Raw genomic sequence first — 19,469 nt, 5'->3', positions numbered from 1 at the left:
TTAAAAATTCTCATCACAAGGAAAAAAATTTAATTATGTATGATGACAGATGTTAACTAAACTATATACAAGTATCAAATTATGGTGTACACCTGAAACTAATAAAATGTTATATGTCAATTATACCTCAATAAAAAATGTGGACAGAACCTTACAGACCTCTAGAATAAAATAAAACATATTGACATATGCATAATGAGAGTCTCAAAGGAGGAGGAAAGGAAAAGACAGACAGAATATTTAAATAAGTATCAAAATTTCTCCAAAATTGATGAATAACATTACATACAAATCCAAAAGGTCCATTGGACCCAATTACTGCACACACAGAGGTCTACGCCTAGGCACGTTACAGTAACACTACTGAAAGCCAGGGCATTAAAAAGATTCTACAGCAGCAAGAGGAAGAAAAAAGTACTATTTCTTTGCTATATAATCCTTATCATCTATGAAACTGTATAAAATCCCTGGAAGATTTCTTCACTCATTTTTTAAAAAGATTTTATTTATTTATCTGTAGAGGGGAAGGGAAGGCGAGAAGGAGAAACATCAATGTGTGGTTGCCTCTTGTGTGCTCCCTGCTGGGAACTGGCCTGCAACCCAGGCATGTGCCCTGATTGGGAATTGAACCACAGCTGTTTGTTTGGTTTGCAGGCCCATGCTCAAACTACTGAGCTACACCAGCCAGGGCTTCACTCATTTTTAATATTCTCACATTCTCTGTCTCCAAGAAGCTTAGTTAAGATTGTGCTCTATGCTTGGAATTGGAAGAAATAATATAAAATACAGAGAATAAAAAAGAAAATAAAAAAAATAAAGAAACATCTTACCGATAGGATTGTAGTCCCTGCAGATAAGATTGCTTAGTGACCAGCAAGGGAAACGAAGATGAAAAAGCAGAGAAAATGAAGAGAATTCTAATTTAGCAAAAAAAAAATTTAAAAATTAAAAAAATGTGAACCCTAGGAAGTTGTAGTCTAATTTTACCTTAACATTAAAAAAAAATGTTACGGGGCGGAAATGAGAGGGAGGGAGGATGGCTGGTTGGGTGGGCTGGGATGGGAGTAAAATACAGAAAACTGTACTTGAACAATTAAAATTAAAAAAAGAAATAATAAAGGCAAAGTTGAAGAAGACAAAAAAAAGTTAGACACTGAATCTGGAATTCCAGTAGCTGCCACTTAATTTACTTCCACAGCTGTCCTCAGTTGTTATGTTGAGCCAAGTGCCATCAAGAACTACAAATGATTCTAGATAATCTCTTGGCTTTGGGTTCTGAGTTCTGAACTCTGGGCTCCTGCTTGTACAGACCTTGCTCAAGTCACCCAGGCTCACGGGGCCTGCATTTCTTCTCTGATCAGCTGGACTAAAATTGTTATGGTTCCTAAACACCAGACAAGCCTGTGATTCTGGTTTTCCTTTGGGTCTGACTACTGTGTCAGTGTAAGAACTAGCAAATGACATCATAGGCCTTAGCCCCAGCAGATCCCCTTGAATTTGCTACTTTTTTTCTATTTGAAAGGAATTTGGGGGGATAAATAGAGGGGCAGTGGTATGGACCTGAGGCAACTCATGTCATTGTTCTGAGCTTTTCTTCTTCCAGAAATCAGAGGGTTGAATAATTGCTTTTCAAGGCCCTTTCTTTCATCAGCTTCCCCTGGATGGTGATGGTGGAGGTTCAGGAGTGTGGGGAACCTATCGCCTGCCAACTGGGATGAGGCCCTAATAAGGGAGTGGAATGCTGCTGCTACCCAGCTCCTCAGAGCAATTGTAACTCAGCTTCTACTTGAATAGCCAGAAATTTAAATGAGTATTTGAGGCCTGAAATTATTTAACCTCAATTTCTTTTCAATGCTAGATTGAAGAACCTGAAGGAATGAAGATTCTTAGGTTTTCAAGTCCTATTTTTTATGGCAATGTTGATGTTTTTAAAAAATGCATCAAGTCTACAGTAAGTGTTTTATCCCTAAAAACTTGTCTGCTAACCTCCTTTGAGATTTCATTCATTCTGTAGGTATTTATTGGGCTCAAAGTGGACATGAGGCCCTATGTACTGCTCCCTTTGTATAGGGCATTAAGAATTATAACATCCTTGCCCTAAAATAACTTATGCTCTGTTGGGGATAGGAAAAAACAGTAATAGATGTTAAAATCCAGGTGGCAGTAAGTATGCCGCTGGACAAAAACACTAGAGTTGTCTCCAGGCGGAATTCGAGTAAGAATTTTGAGTAAGTTCCAAATGAATGGTTTGGACAGTACTTGCTAAAAGTTCGTAGCAGGGAGTGAGCCATGTTAGTTGGAACTCATCAGGCAGTGTGGCAGTGAGCAGAAGGAAGGAGATCATAGCAGGTGTTTGGGAACTATGAGAACTGAGAGGAAAAGGTAGAAACATGTACTGGGGAGAGGTTGCCCAATAGGGTAAGGAGTTAAACAGTATATGCAGAATCTGAAGGCAGGAAATTCTGGTCTTGAATTTCATGCTGTGCTTCAAAGTTGGGTTTTGTTTCTAGGTCAGTATTTTATTATGTGCATTCTAGGGTAAATTACTGGTTCATCCTAGAGGGACAATCATAGATTTTGCAATAACAAAAGAGCTCTGTAATGTTAAAGAAATTTGGAAACACTGACTTAAAACTAATGAAGTTATTTTTTGTTGTTTTGTTTTCTACTGTCTTGGAGTCTTTAATATGCTCCTGTCTTCCCTGAGTCTCTGAGTGGGTGGGGTAGATGAGCCAGTAGTGGAGACCTCAATCAAGAATTTCTTATTTGGCAGAATGTCTCAAGGAATAATACTACTCGAGAAATTACCTTTCCAGGTAACAATTGCCATTAATGAGCATTAGGAACCAGATGTTTTAAGTAACCTGACATTTCTTTCCAAAGGTTGGATTTGATGCCATTAGAGTGTATAATAAGAGGCTGAAAGCACTGAGGAAAATACAGAAACTCATCAAAAAGGGGCAATTAAGAGCAAGAAAGGTGAGACAACAGCTTTCCCCCCATCTTAAATGTCTCCCTTTCTCAGATGAAAATGAAAATGATTAGTCTAAAATTAAATCCACCCCCTTTGGTACCCAGATGTGTACAAGCAGATGACATACACTTGTCAGAGAACAGCTGAGTTGTCCTTATAGCCAAAAGGGAATGGGAGAAAATAAAATGAAATCAGCAGAAAAAACACAGGGTATGAGTTCATAAACATTTATAGCTATTATTTTTATTGTCCTGCCAATGTGTCTCTTGGCCAATTCCACAACCTCCCAGAAATCAAGAGTTTCCTGGCTTCTCTGCTCTTCCATTTTTCTTCCTAAGGAACATGAAAGTTTGGACTGAAATAAACCACATTCATTAAGTGTTCATCCCCTCAATGTTTTGCTTATCAAGTGTGTAGGACTTTTAAGTAATTTGAAATAAATTGTTAAAAAAACATCCCAAATCATTGGCAATTAAGTTGGCAGTATTTTCTTTGTTTAGAATGGTATTATATGTGATGCTGGTTCATCGAATAGTGCTTTCGAACCTGATGAAGATATCGAAGATCCGGAAGAACTTGATATCCCAACCAAGGAAATAGAGATTCAAGTGGATTGGAATTCTGAGATTCCAGTGAAAGTGAATGTTCCGAAAGTGCCCATCCATAGCCTTGTGCTTGATTGTGCAGCTGTGTCTTTCTTGGATGTTGTTGGAGTGAGATCTTTACGAGTGGTAAGGTTCTGTTTTTGAACAACAGATTAGGAGCTTTGGCAACAATAAAACCACATGGGATGCCCAGTCTGGCAAAAGGGTGACTGACTGCATAGGCTCTACACTATTTCTAGGGGAATGCTTTTGCAATAGAGTTTAATATTTTAAAGCACAGGTTATGGAGCCAGACTACATGGGGTTGAATTTTTGGCTCAACTATTTGCTGTAGTATGACTGTAGGCAAGTTGCTTAATTGGTCTATACCTCAATTTCTTTACTCTAATATGAGGATAATAACAGTACCTATTTAATATAGTTTTCATGAGAATTAAATCAGCACATACATGGTAATGGTTTAGAACAGTATTTGACACCCAGTCATCCTTCAGAGAATATTAACATTTATTATGTTTTATTTTTCTGAGAGCATAAAGGAAATTGAATATGAAAAGGAGGAAGTTTATGTTAAGTATTATGTTTTTATTTGTTATGTAAACAGCAGCAGAATGAGGAATACTGAGTACATAATAGGACTGAAAAACCCAGGCATTATTAAGAGGCTGGAGCAGGTAGCAGGTCAGTCATCTAGGAAGTCAAAGGATTGAGGAGCATGTAGGGCAGGAACATTCATGATATCAGACACCAGTTATGTAAGGTTGAGTTCATTCTTTCAACAATAGAGGTGAAGAGCCTAATAAATGCCAAGCACTCAGCCAGGCACAAGAGACAAATAATGAAGTAGTCATATCCTCATGGGACTAAGCAGTCTAGAGGGAGAGGAAAACATTACATAATCTTTTTTAAATTTATTTTTTAAGTATATTTTATTGGCTGTGCTATTACAGTTGTTCTTTTTTTCTCCCCTTTATTCCCTTCCACCCTGTACAGCCACTCCCACCAGCATTCTCCCCAGCCTTAGTTCTTACCTATGGGTTGTACATGTAAGTTCTTATGCCTCTCCATTTCCTCTACTATTCTTAACCTCCCCGTCTATTTTGTATCTACCATGTATGCTTCTTATTCCCTGTTCACCCTCATGCCCCTTCCCCATCTCTGCCTTCCAGTGCTACTCTGCTGATAACCCTCATTTTTGTGATTCTGTTCCTGTTCTAGTTGTTTGCTTAGCTTGCTTTTTTTTTTAAAGATTATATTTATCTATTTTTAGACTGATGGGAAAAGAGAGAGAAAGAGGGAGAGAAGCATCGATGTGTGAGAGAAACAATCAGTTGCCTCTCATATGACCCCATCTGGGCTACAACACAGGCATGTACCTTGACTGGGAATTGAACCAGTGACCTTTTGGCTGACCAGCCAATGCTCAATCCACTGAGCCACACCAACCAGGGCATGTTACTTTTTAGGCTCGGTTGTTGATAGTTGTGAGTTTGTTGTTATTTTACTGTGCATATATTTGATCATCTTCTTTTTCTCACATAAATCCCTGTAACATTTCATACAAGGGCTTGGTGATATGAACTACTTTAACTTGACTCTATCTGGGAAGTACTTTATCTGACCTCCCATTCTAAATGATAGCTTTGCTGGATAGAATAATCTTGGATGTAGGTCCTTGCCTTTCATGACTTTGAATACTTCTGTCCAGCCCCTTCTAGAAGCCTACAAGGTTTCTTTTCAGAAATCAGGTGACAATCTTATGAGAACTCCTTTGTAGGTAACTGTCTCCTTTTCTCTTGCTGCTTTTAAGATTCTCTCCTTATTTTTAGTCTTGGGTAATGTAATTATGATGTACCTTAGTATGTGTTTCCTTGGGTCCAACTTCTTTGGGACACTCTGAGCTTCCAAAGAAGTGCCACATCAAAATGGGGGCTCCATTTTGCAACCATACTCAACCAATTCTATGAGCATCCTGATCACCAACCATTGTTTTGAGTTGTGCATCTTATAGGTTGGCTGTCTCTTCATCACTTAGTTCTATTTCTGGAGTTTTGATTTGGTCTTTCATTTGGGCCATATTTTTCTGTCTTGATGCAGCTGATACATTCATGGTAAGGGGTGGAAACTTAGGTATTTGCCAGGGTGGGGCAACCCACTTTGCTGCACTGTATTGCTGTATGTGGGTGAGTGGTCAGAGAGGGAACAATACCACTTGCTCATCTCTCGGTTAACTTTCAGTCACTTCCCCTGCTACCCACAAGCAAATTGTGCCCTTCTGGTGCTGATTCCTGGATGGGTGGGTTTGTATACATTCTAGGACCCTTTGGGTCTCTCCAGTGAACTGTCCTGAGAGGCTGTGAGTTTCTCCCACCACTGCAACCCCCACAGGTTTTTACACTCAGAGGTTTTGAAGCTTTATTTCCCCACACTGGAACCCTGGGTTGCCCAGTCTGTCTCACTTCCCACTTGTTCCTCTTGGTTTATCTGCACACAAATGTGGGATGGCCAGCTGCCACCTTGCCATCTCCTCTCCTCCCTGGCTACCCATCTCCGCCCCTCCTACCAGCCTGAATGAATGTTTCTTCTTTAACTCCTTGGTTGCTGGAGTTCCATACAGTTTGATTTTTCTGGCAGTTCTGGGTTTTTTTGTTTTTATATTTTTTGTCCTTCCTTTGGTTGTGTGAGTAGGTGGTGTATCTATCTAGGCCTCTGACCTGGCTGGACATTAAGTAATCTTTTAAATAACAGCTGTACTAAGTGCTCCAAAGCAGACAAACTGGGGTCTCAACTTGATTAGGAGTGTTAAGTTTAAGTGAAGCTTCTAGTAGGTATCAAGCAAGTTAGGCAGAGAAGCAATAAGGTTAAAGACACCAACAATCAGATACAATAATATGGAACTGACCTTCAACTGAGGTTTAGCTTAGCTGAAGCTTCTTGGCTGCTTTGCAAGGGTAGGAAATCATTCCAGAATGCAGGTACTAGGCAGGTACAATAGAAAGTGCTTATACTTAACAAAAGGAAATGATACAATGGTGACAGGTTCTCTTCCAGTTCTCTTAGCAGACCTGATCATTAGCTCATTTGAGAGCATTTTCTTGCTTTTCATTGTGCATTTCACTCTGGGCATTGGCTCAGATGCATTGTAGATTGTGTTGGCCAAAGGTTTAGTGAATGACTTTTGGGAAGAGTCTTGATATTAGTATCATGACAGAATATTTTTCACACTTAACAAATAATTGCTTTCAAATGCTATACTGATAATTGTGAACAATTCAACCTTTATACTTGCATAAAGGTCATGATCTTCTCCCCAGAAATTCCAAGTTCTATTTTATTATTGCCTGAAGGTCTTGCATATTGATTTTTCTAAAGATTTTATTTATTTATCTTTAGAGGGGAAGGAGAGAGGAAGAGAAAGATCAACGTATGGTTGCCTCTAGTGCTTCCCCTGCTGGGAAATAGCCTGTTCCCTGCAGGGAATTGGCCTGCAACCCAGGCATGTGCTCCGACTGGGAATCCAACCACGATCCTCTGGTTCGCAGGGCTACGCTCAATCCACTGAGCTACACCAGCCAGGGCTGATTTTTTAAATTAAACTTTTCAGTTTGAGATAACTGTAGGTTCCCATGAAGTTTTAAGAAATGCAGAGAGATCCTCTGTGCCCCTTACCCAGTTTCTCCCAGTGCTAATACCTTGCAAAACTAACATCCAAAATCACAATCAGGACACTAAGACTGATGTAGTCAAAATACAGAGCCTTTTGTTTTTAGGTCAGGTTTTACATTCAGGATCTGATGGCCACATGTCTACAGACATATATTTCCCATTCAAAGATATAAACTCAGTGTTGTCTCTGATCTTCAGGGGCTGTATCAGGAAGCCTCCTGTGCTCTCTTTTCTTTCTCCTACAGATATTTATTAGGCACCTTTGTGCCATCCAGCACTGGATGTTGCCACCTCTTGAGATATGGTCTTTTCATCCCTAATCATATCATCACTTCATGTTGAAAACCTCTGTGGTTTTTCAATAATGAACTTTCCTCAAAGTCCCATTTAAGCATGAAAATATTGAAGTTTCTCCTGAGCAAGTAACTGAATGCTACTAAATTATGGGCAGGTCAAGTTACTCAAATTCTCCTTTTTAAATTTTTAGATTGTCAAAGAATTCCAAAGAATTGATGTAAATGTATACTTTGCATCGTTTCAAGGTAAATGCATATATGTACATATCTATCTATAAGACTTTTCCCTAAGCCCTTTCTCCTATCTGGGAATATGGATATATCGTGACCAGTGATTTTTTATTATGATAAAGTGCATAATAGCATTTGTTGTTTGAGTCACATTAGAGTGGCATTTGATTCGGTGGCATTAAGTACATTTACAATGTTGTGCAACCACCACAAGTATCTCTCGCCAAATATTTTCATCGCCACACACAGAACTTTACCCACTAAGCAACCCCACTGAGGGCATGTTTCTACCTAGGGAGATACTACTTCCAGTTGTGCCAGAAAGCTGGTAACGCATGGCAGCTGATCCTGCCAACAGTGCTGGATCGCTATGGGAGAATTGTCTTAGGGAGAGCAGAGCTGGAGATGACTCAGATCCCTTAAAGCTAGAGGATCCTCCAGGGTGTGATTCTGTGTCTATGGGCAAGTGTATGCATGTGGGAAAATGCTAACGCTTAGTCCGAGTTCTCTAGAACCAGAGGCTGAGTTAAGGGCTGTTGCACAAGTGATTTACTGAGAAACAGGCTGTCAGAAAAATTCATGAAGGAGTGAGGGGAGCAGGACAGGGCTGGGAAGAAGCTGGACAAAGATATGGTTGCAAAATCTGCCTTAGCCTTATTTCACAGGGGCCACACAGCAGGAAAAGCACCAGAATGTTATTCTCCTGGAGGCAGCAGAGCAGGCCTTTTTACCCCCATATCAATCTGTCAGTGCGGAAGGCCACCCAAGGGTGGGGGTGTCAACCTCTTAGGCCTTTTCAGGTGACAAAGTGACCATTGGCCCAGGAATGTTCTCCAGAGAAGGCCACAGCTAGAACCATTAACAGCCAAACTCACATTAGCAGCTGGAGGATGGGGACTCTAGCAAAAGGGACCTGGTCAGGAACCAGGGCCATTTACTACAATCAGTTCCGGTATAACCGTGACGTGTGCTACTGGAAATGAAACTCAGTGTACAGCAGGGTCACATTTTGGAAATGAGAAAAGAATTAAGAGGAGCTACCAAATCTTAGTATTGGTTCATGTTACAAAATTACCTTTTGTTAGAAACTAACTAAACACTATTTTTTTTTCTTTTGAAGATCATGTAATAGAAAAGCTGGAGAAATGTGGTTTCTTTAATGATAACAGAAAGGACATATTTTTTCTGACTGTCCATGATGCTGTCCTCCATGTACAGCACCAGGTTAAATCCCGAGAAATTCAAGATTCCATTTTAGAAACGGTAAACATTTAATCTTTCTATCTATGTGTCTTTCCTGAACTATTATATTATTTCTGTAAATGGCAGGAGTTCCACAAATTTGGGTTTAAATTCCATTCTAGTGGGATGTCAAGCCTCTGGTTAACTTCTCAGAGCCTAAGTTTTCTCATCAGTAAAATGGAAGTGAAAACATTTACTTTGCTGGGTAAATATGAAGAGTAAATATGACAGTTTATATGAAAGCACCTGGGACTACCTAGTGTTCAATACATAATAGTTCTATCACATGTAGGTTTACTAATAAAAGTAGCTGTAGCGATACTGCCTTTTTAGAATATAGGCACTGAATCTCAGGTCTTCTGGGATTTGTATCTACAAATGCAGTTTAAATTCTCAGCAATTTGGAAACTCTTTATTATAAATGTCAAAGGTCATAAGTGATCTTTGAAAAAGAAGAAAAATTAAAAGCCATGAATTAGCCAGGACTTAGTTATCCCCCACAGAACAGAATAAAGCCCGATTTCCTATGGGACTCTCAGTTTTGTTAGTTCCCTTGTCAGCGGCCTGGGAGCGCTGAGCTTTCTGGTCCAGGTGTGCGCCCGAGCCTACTGGTGGGCCTGGTATAAGAATCTCTTCTCTCATCAGCCTTGCCACAGAGAATTTAGGAAACCAAAATAATACCTACAAAAATAACAATAATAATTATTCCAGTGACCCAATGTGCTATAGTTTAAATTGCTTCCTTATCCCCCCCCCTAGTTAAGAAAGATTCTTATTGTGAACTGGAAGTTAATGTCTGAAGTAAAACTAATTTAGAAAACAATAGCACATTATGCTTTTAAGCTATTGCTAGTGGAGATATTGCTCAGCCTACTGCTGTGGGAGAAACATAGGGGTTCTAAATACCAAGATCTGTATCTGAAATACAAAAAAAGGGGAAAAAAGGAAAGTAGTAAAACCACAAATCTATGGGGGAAAAAAAGCTACATGCAAGCAAAATGCTCATTTTTTAAAACTCATAAAACTTTTCTTTCTAACTTAAAACTCTCTACTTATAGGTAACAACAAAACAGGATCTTATAAAGTATCTTAAAAAGGCCCCTCATTAAAAGTAAAATAGAACCAAAGTCTCAACTACTTTCTCAGTGTGAAAACAGTTATTTTGTTTGTTTATACCTTGCTCTGATGCAAGAACTCAGATCCCACAAATGTCACAAAACCCACCGATGACAGTGCCCCTACCAGCATTAGACTCAACACCGTTTGTAATCAGGGAGGCATCATTGGGCCTTGGACGAATTTTTTCACTGTGAACAAATGTCAGACTGAGTATAACTGAGTGTTTATATTATACACTTACTGGTTCACTGGATAGTGGGCTGAGCACTAGGGGTAGCCTCTCAGGTGAGTAGCCTTATGCTTCTGCGTACCCTCAGTATCTAAGCACAAAGCCCTGCATATGGTGCGTGTGTAGTAAATGATGATAAATTTTGCCTGTGGCACTTTCCTTTTCTTCACGAAGGGTAACATGTGTTATGGATGTTGCAAATGCCGTGATGTGACCATCATGAGGGCTATCCCAGGACTGTCCCAATTTGTAGTTACATCTATCCTCTTTCTCTCATTATGTCTGACCATCTGCACAGGGCCTAGCATCTAATTCACTTCCATGCTAGCAAAGAGAATTGGATTATTTATTTGTGAGATGAAAAATAGCTGAAAAGCTCTTTGAAATGTCACTTTTATTTTGATATACATTTGGAGTTGCTTTGGGAGTATCCTTCTTTATGCATCAGATAAAGCCCAAAATGTTACTGGTTTTCTCTGTTACTGATTTACTGCTAAAAAGCAGAACTTTCTTGAAAAACAATCTTGGTCCATAGAGGTTGATTTCCAACAAAATTAATATCCAACCAGTTTAACTTGTGACTGGTCATTGTCATCAGTCACGAGCCCATTCAGTGCATGCTTAACGCTGCACTAAGTGCTCTCAGTTTAGCCTATGAAATAGAGACACTTTGACTACTGCGTCATTCAAGCAGAAGGGTAACTGCCCTTCAGAGGCTGGGAAAAAGAGTTGGAAAGGAGGTTAACAATGGAAAACTGTGGCAGTTCACACTTTAATGTGAAAAAAGAGGTACAGGGAAAATTGCAAGTGAGAAATACAAAAGGACAAGAAAGCTGGAACATATTTTGAAGTGTGTAGATTATTACATGAGAAGCACTAGCAGTGCTTTGAGTAATTTTCAGTGGTTTATCAGGTGGGTTGTTGCTATTATATTTTCAGCAAATATTCTCTCTGTTTTCTTTGTCAAGATCTCCCTCATCCAAGACCATAAAGATCCTCTTGAATTAATGGAAGCAGAACTGATTGAAGAAGAACTTAATGCTGAGGATGAGGTATGAGCATTATTTTCTTTCAAAGAATATAATTTAGATGAAATCTTGAGTAAATAGAATAATACATGTAGTAACTATGTCTGATACAAGCTATTCATAAAAAATAATTTAAAAAGATACCCAAAGGATGGTGTAATAGAATGAAGGAAATGGAAAACAAGAATTTCCCCTTGAAGACAGTAAGAACCTGGGCACCTTCTGGCCCAGGCTTACAAGATGACCTGGAAGCAGCCAACACTCTGGTCCTGGTCTTTTGTCTAAGCCTCAGCGTACTTTTTCTTCCAGAGTCCTAAGGAACAGAAGAAAGGTGATTGGAGGAAATTTTTAATCCAGAAGTTTCATAAACTTCAGAAATAGTCTGTGTGAAACAGGAACCTCATGACTTTCCTCACCTGACTGATAATGGCTTAGAAAAGACTGGTTTTATGTATTTCTGATGCTCTTGGGGCCATGAGTCATTTCCTAGGAAACTTGACTGAAACTTGTAGTAACCTGGATAAACTTTGTGGCTCCACCACAGAGTAAAATGAGACTAACAAAAGAAGATCACAGAATTTTACAGTTAAAAGATGCCTGAGAAATCAAATAGTCCCACACCTTAGCCCATGCAGAAATCCCTCATACCCCATGTTCAAGGATATTCATTAAGGTTTTGTGTGAGTGTTTCCAGACATTGGCAACTAGGAGCTTTTCCAGGGAGCTTGTTGCATGCTTCAAAGTGTCCAGGTGTTACTTGTGCTTACCAAATTAGATTTGGCCTTTCTCTAATACCTGGCAACTGAGCTCTCTCTTTTCTAGCAATACAAGCCCTCCCACTAAACAGCCCTTAAATATTTGAGAGTATCTCTCAGGTCTCCACCAAACTCTACTCCAGGTGGGACTCCTCCCTTTATCATTCCTTGCAGATTCAAAATTTGTCAATGCTCCTCTGACAAAGGAGGGGACACAAAGCCTTAGACAGGGACAGGCCAGCATGAAGATTACACAACCGCGACCTACTTTGATCTCAAAGATAATTCTATTACTATGACTTAAAAATGTGTTTATAGTAGCTACATCGAAATCTATGCTATTATTACAGGGGTCAGCTAAGAGACTTGGGCATTTTTACACAAATTGTCATCCAGCTGGGTTCTCCATTTATATTTATGTAACTGATTTTTGACCTCTAGTGTAGGACCACACATTTCTGATAAATTACATCCTGTTTGTTCCCATTGACTGACATCCTCTTGAATTCTGAATCTATCATCCAGCATAATAATTATGCATCCCCACAGGTATCATATGCAAATCTGACAAGCATTCCTTCTCTACCTTATCCAGGCCCTGATAAAAATGTTGAAAAGCATATAATCAAAGCCCTGTGGTAAAATCAGATAGTGAGGATGACAGGAGAGAAAACTTTTGAGGAGGAAATACACTGCTAGGGTGAAATCTGAGGTTCTGCATCTTTGCCCATCAGCTTAGTGAGCCCAGGAACATCGTCACTGAGCTGTGTAGTACTTTATGACTATGGATATCAGGTCAACTCAGTTGAGTACAAACTCATACATCAAAATTGGGACCTAAGAAACTGCCATTATGTAGGAGTACTTTTGATTGCCACTTAAAAAGATTATTCAGGTATGAGTCCTGTAGATAATGAGGCAGTACGGCAGTATGATTTTAAAGGCATGGACTTTAGAAATGGATGGATTTGAGTGCAAACCATGATTCTGCTACTTAACGGCCGTGCAGCCCAGGGCAAATTATTTATCCTGTCTTCATGTAAAATAGAGATAATAATACTTCAAAGAGTTGTGAAAGTTAAAGGATACATAGTAAGTACTCAATAAATAGTATTAACTGTTTTTAAATAATTCAAATTAAAATATGATGAGTTACAGTGAACTTCTGGCCAAGTAGGAGGCACAGGTAGATACACATTGCTTCCTTGCAAAATCAAAAGAACAACAACAAATTCAAAAACAAGACAACCAAAACTGCCAGGAAATTGAACTGTGTGGAAGTCTAACAACCAAGGAGTTAAAGAAGAAACATTCATTCAGGCCGGTAAGAGGGGTGGAGACAGGCACCTGGGGTGGAAAGGACATGCAGCAAGGTGACAGACCAGGCAGTCTCACATTTGTGTGCTGAAAAGCTGAGAGGAACGACTGGAGAGCAAGACTGAGAACAGAACTGAGGGTTCCAGCATGGGAAACTAAAGCCTCAAAACCTGTGGTTGTAAAAAGCTGTGGGGGTTTGGCAGCAGGAGAAACTCACAGCCTCACAGAAGAGTTTGTTGGAGAAACCAACAGGGTCCTAGAATGTACACAGATCCACCCACATAGGAATCAGTACTAGAAGGGCCAAATTTACTTGTGGATTATGCAGGAAGTGACTGAAAGCCAGCAGAGAGCCAAGCAAGTGGCATCGTTCGCTCTCAGACCCCTCCCCCACATACAGCTGCACAAGCAGCAAAGTGGGTTGCCCTGCCCTGGTGAATACCTAAGGCTCCACCCCTTAACAGGTGTGCTGAGGAAAAAAAAATGGCCCAAATGAAGGTATAGATCAAAGCTCCAAAAATAGAACTTACCTGAGGAGACAGACAACCTATCATATGCAGAGTTCAAAACACTGGTAATGAAGATGCTTGCAGAAATAGTTGAGTCTGGTCACAAAATTGAGGAAGAAGTGAAGGCTATGCAAAGTGAAACAAAGCAAAATATACAGGGAACCGCTGAAGGGGAGGAAACCGGGACTCAAATCAATGATTCGGAACAAAAGAAAGAAATAAATATTCAACTGGAACAGAGTGAAGAAACAAGAATTCAAGAAAATGAGGAGAGGCTTAGGAACCTCTGGGACAACTTTAAATGTTCCAACATCTGAATCATAGGGGTGCCAGAAGGAGAAGAGGAAGAGCAAGAAATTGGAAACTTATTTGAAAAAAATAATGAAGGAGAACTTCCCTGAACTGGCAAAGGAAATAGACTTCCAGGAAGTCCAGGAAGCTCAGAGAGTCCCAAAGAAGTTGGACCCATGGAAGCACACACTAAGGCACATCATAATTAAACTGTCCAAGATTAAAGACAAGGAGAGAATCTTAAAAGCAGCAAGGGAAAAGAGGAGAGTTACCTATATGCAATTTCCATAAGACTATCAGTTGATTTCTGAAAAGAAACCTTACAGGCAAAAAGAGGCTAGAATAAAGTATTCAAAGTCGTGAAAGGCAAGGACTTACATTCAAGATTATTCAGCAAAGCTTTCGTTTAGAATGGAAGGACAGATAAAGTGCTTCCCAGAGAAGGTCAAGTGAAAGGACTTCATCATCACCAAGCCCTTGTAAATTATATCAGATGTTAAAGGGTCCTTCTAAGAATAAGATAAAAATATGAACAGTAAAATGACAACAAACTCACAACTATCAACAACTGATAAAAATAAAAACAAACTAAGCAAACAACTAGAACAGGAACAGAATCACAGAAATGGAGATCACATGGAGGGTTATCAGTGGGGGGTGGGGGAGGGCAGGATAAGGAGAAAGGTACAGGGAATAAGAAGCATAATTGGTAGGTACAAAATAGGGGAATGTTATGAATAGTATGGGAAATGGAGAAGCCAAAGAACTTACGTATGACCCATGGACAGGAACAACGGTGGGGGTGGGAGAGATGATAGTGAGGGGAGTGCACAGCCAAGGGGGATAAAAGGGAGAAAGAAATGGGACAACTGTAACAGCATATTCAATAAAAAATACTTAAAGTATGATGAGTTACAAAATTTAAATCATAATAAATTATGATGATATACACTTGAGATGGTTCAATGTAAGCAATCAGCATTATCAAAACATATGTGTAAAAAGACTTGAGAATCCATGCTGTTTCCCCTTTGTTTCCACAGGCTATGCGTAGACTTGCTACCTGAAAGTGAGCTCAGGAGGTGGCTATAAGCAAGGACTACAGGACTGCCAAATTTTACCAGCAATGTACTTCTATGCAAGCATTTTCTGCATTGACTGTTTCTCTGGACTTGAAACACTCATTCTTTTTCTGTTAGAATTTTTAAAATACTTTGATTTTTTTAACCTCTTAGCTGTTAAGAGAGAGGCACTTAAGATTGTTTCTAGGCTTTATTTATAAAATAAATAGCTTACCTCTAAACTGTGCAAAATGGTGAGAATTATCCTGGTGATCCAGCGATGTCTAGAATCTGTCCATGTTGTGCTGCTGTACCTCCATGACATTTGCTGACCATGCTCACATGGGCATGGGGTACCCCTACTCAGTTGGGCAGGTGTGGCCCCAAGACTGTGGCCAGTTCACTCATGAGTGATTATCATAAAAAAGATCTATTTCTGACTGGCGTGGACACCCACGGGCTGCGCCGTTCACAGTGTAAGGGCACACTGAGTAAATGCTGAAATATATTGTTAATGCTTTTATCAATAAAAGCCTTCAAAAATCACTTTTGGTCAATACATCAAAAATGTTTTTTAAATGCAAATTTGGTTAATACTTAGTAATGAATGTTATATTGACCATACACTTAACAAGAATTCAGGATTGAGATGGTTCACTTCTAAACTACAGAACTAGGCTGATATATATTTAAAACATTGATTTAGAGAGATGAAGCAATAATATTAATATGGTTTATAAATTCATTTTTTGATAACCATGGATCACAATTAAGATAAAATAAAAACATAAGAAAAACTATCTCTAGCTTAAAATGCAATTTTAACTTAGTTTATAAAAATAATTATTAGGTAGAGTACATAGCAGTATGGGATATTTAAAATCTAACAAAAAAATTGTGTTATTTTGAACAAAAAACAATTTTGATGTTTATATAAGACCGTGGTGATTAAAACAAGTTTGTTTTTCTCTAAAATGTAGCAGTATGTAAGGAAATGATATTTAAGTAAATTCTGACCATCTTTCAAAAAAATCTAAAAAGTTTCAATCTGGATATAAATATATGTTTAAGATGAGTTTTTAAAAATATTTTATGGATTATGCCATTACACTTGTCCCATTTCCCCCCTTCATTCCCCTCCACCCTCACATCCCCTCCCACCCACATTCCCCCCTTTAGTTCACATCCATGTGTCATAAGTTCTTTAGCTTCTACCTTTCCCACACTACTCTTGCCCTCCCCCTGTCTATTTTCTCCCCACTGTCTATGCTACTTATTCTCTGTACCTTCTCCCCCCTCTCCTCCTTCCACCCCCTGTTCCTAACCCTCCATGTGATCTCCAGTTTTGTGTTTCTGTTCCTGTTCTAGTTGTTTGCTTAGTTTGTTTTTGTTTTTGGTGTGGTTGTTAATAACTATGAGTTTGCTGTCCTTTCACTGTTCATATTTTTTATCTTCTTTTTTTTAGATAAGTCCCTTTAACATTTCATATAATGAGGGCTTGGTGATGATGAACTCCTTGAATTTGACCTTATCTGAGAAATGCTTTATCTGCCCTTTCATTCTAAATGATACCTTTGCTGGATAGAGCAATCTTGGAATGTAGGTCCTTGCATTTCATGACTTGAAATACTTTTCTCCAGCCCCTTCTTGCCTATAAGGTCTCTTTTGAGAAATCAGCTGACAGTCTGATGGGAACTCCTCTGTAGGTGACTGTCCACTTATCTCTTGCTGCTTCTAGAATTCTTTCCTTCATTTTAATCTTGGCTAATGTAATTATGATGTGGTTTGGTGTGTTCCTCCTTGGGTCCACTGTCTCTGGGACTCTCTGAGCTTCCTGGACTTCCTGGAAGTCTATTTCCTTTGCCAGATTAGGGAAGTTCTCCTTTATTATTTGTTGAAATAAGTTTTCCACTTGTTGCTCTTACTCTTCCCTCTCTGGTACCCCTATAATTTGGATGCTGGAATGTTTAAAGATGTCTTGGAGGTTCCTAAGCTTCTCCTCATTTTTTTGAATTCTTGTTTCTTCATTCTTTTTTGTTTGGTTGTTTCTTCCTTCTTGTCCAGTCCATTGATTTGAGTCCCAGTTTTATTCCCATCACTATTGGTTCCCTGTGCATTTTTATTCATTTCACTTAGCGTAGCCTTCACTTTTTCATCTAATTTGTGACCAAAATCAACAAGTTCTGTGAGCATCCTGATGACCAGTGTTTTGAACTGTGCATCTGATAGGTTGGCTACCTCTTTGTTACTTAGTTGTATTTGTTGTGGAGTTTTGATCTGTTTTTTCATTTGGGCCATTTTTTTTTTGGTCTTGATGTGCCTGTTATGTGTAAGGGGCGGAGCCTTAGGTGTTCACCAGGGCGAGGCAACCCAGTCACAGGGTTGTGACACCAGAAGGAACAATGGCACTTGTTCCACATGTATTTCAGTCCCTTCTGTAGCTTCCCACAAGCCAATTGTGCCCTTCTGGTGCTGGTTCCCATGTGGGTGGGTTTGTGTACTTTCTAGGACCCTGTGGGTCTCTCCAACAAACTCTCCTATGAGCCTGGGAGTCTCTCCCGGAACCTCCGCCCCCACAAGTGTTTTCAATCAGTACTTTTAGGCTTTATTTCTTGGCACTATCTGTCTCGCTGCCCATTTTTGCCTTGTTTATCTGCACTCCAATGTGTGACCACGGTTAGCCAGTGGCACCACACTGGGTATGCTAATTTTATTCCTGATCCTGGTGGCTGCTAGCCCCATACCACCTATGTGCCCAGGTCTGCCAGCTATCACTTTTTCCTGCAGCAACCTCTCTCCATCAGCTGCTGACTCCGCCCCTCTTATTGGTCTGGGTGGATGGTTGTCAAACTCGTGTACAGTTCAATTTTCTGTATCTTCTGGTTGTGTTTTTGTTCCTAAATCTTTGTTGTCCTTAATTTTAGTTGTGTGAGGAGGCACAGTGTTTCCACCGATACCTTCATCTTGGCTGGAAGTCCTTAAGATGAGTTTTTTAAGACAAAACATTCTAAAACAACTGAATAGCAACAACAAAAAAGATGGATTGGAATATACACGTTGAAAACATATAGGTATTTAAAAATCTATATTTTAAGCCAGAACATGTTTAAATTTTTTAGTTTTACTTAATCTCTTCTGACCATCAATAATTTTGTAGGTATTATTTATAATATAGAGGCTGTGGCCCTGCGGACTGTTTCCATATAATTCACACTTGAGTGAATGAAGTTGTACTTTATTTCTAGAGAAAAATAAACACTCAGGTCCCCAACTAAAATAATGTCTTGCATGGTTGAGACAATTATATTACATCTTTGGCACAGCTGTGTGAAATTCCCAAATGTGTTTGGTTATCCAAAGGCAACATGTTTTATCTCTTTTTCTAATTAAATACAACATGAAACAAGATGTCTAATTCTGAAGGAATATCATCAGTGATAATATCAAATTGGTAACTAAAAGAATCATTATCACCACCCCTTCATTTTGCCCATTGGAATTTGAGTGCATTGTAATGGACTGTGATGTTATAATATTCTTTCTTCTCATGGATTATTCTGTCTTTAATTGATTTAGAACAGATTTATCCCTGTGTTGGGTATAGTATAACTGGGGTTATAAGATTATCTCATTTTCACGTGATACCTGCTTATACTGGCAACAAATCATATCGCTAAAGAATAAGTACAGTAGTCTTGCAGAAAATGGATGAACACCTCTGTTCAATAGGGGAAATATGCACTGATTATTTTTTTATTAGTTGAAGGAAAGTTACCCTTTATAGTAAGGCTAGAATTTTGTGGAATCCTGGTTCCATTTGTGACTATAAAAGACCAGTCTATGTGGCTAGTTTCCGAAACATACTCTAGGAATACTGGCTCTTCTATATAGTTTTTGAATAATAAGCATATTTTAATCCTGTATTGCCAATGAAAATTTACTTGAAATTAAAATTGCCTTGTGTTATTTTAACCTATATAAGATTCCAGTTTTGTATATGACTTTCAATAAGTAAAAATATCAAATCATGTACATTTGGAAATAATTGCACATATATTTTATTAAATGTAAAGTTACTTTTTAAACTACTGTGTTGTGTCATTTCTGAACAAAACTCTTAAATATAATTAAAAATGCTACATTTTA

At 38.9% G+C, this 19,469-nt stretch overlaps 1 protein-coding gene across 2 annotated transcripts in view; it reads left to right on the top strand.

The window, feature by feature from the left end:
* SLC26A4 (solute carrier family 26 member 4) overlaps window positions 1-17,774 on the top strand; it is a 52,251-nt gene extending 34,477 nt beyond the window's left edge. For both annotated transcript variants that reach the window (XM_037150483.2, XM_037150484.2), the window contains 7 exons: window positions 1,859-1,951; window positions 2,884-2,979; window positions 3,475-3,705; window positions 7,733-7,787; window positions 8,893-9,035; window positions 11,331-11,414; window positions 15,306-17,774. In XM_037150483.2, coding sequence (XP_037006378.2) covers window positions 1,859-1,951; window positions 2,884-2,979; window positions 3,475-3,705; window positions 7,733-7,787; window positions 8,893-9,035; window positions 11,331-11,414; window positions 15,306-15,329 — 726 coding nt within the window. In that variant the 3' untranslated portion in view covers window positions 15,330-17,774. The remainder of the gene's footprint in view (window positions 1-1,858; window positions 1,952-2,883; window positions 2,980-3,474; window positions 3,706-7,732; window positions 7,788-8,892; window positions 9,036-11,330; window positions 11,415-15,305) is intronic.
* The last annotated feature ends 1,695 nt before the right edge of the window (window positions 17,775-19,469 follow it).

This window comes from Artibeus jamaicensis, unplaced genomic scaffold, assembly GCF_021234435.1.
Source record: "Artibeus jamaicensis isolate MK-2021 breed Jamaican fruit bat unplaced genomic scaffold, CSHL_Jam_final contig_834, whole genome shotgun sequence".
NCBI classification, from domain to species: Eukaryota; Metazoa; Chordata; class Mammalia; order Chiroptera; family Phyllostomidae; genus Artibeus; species Artibeus jamaicensis.
The sequence above is the reverse complement of the archived record's forward strand: the minus strand, read 5'-3'. Positions and strand labels throughout refer to the sequence as shown.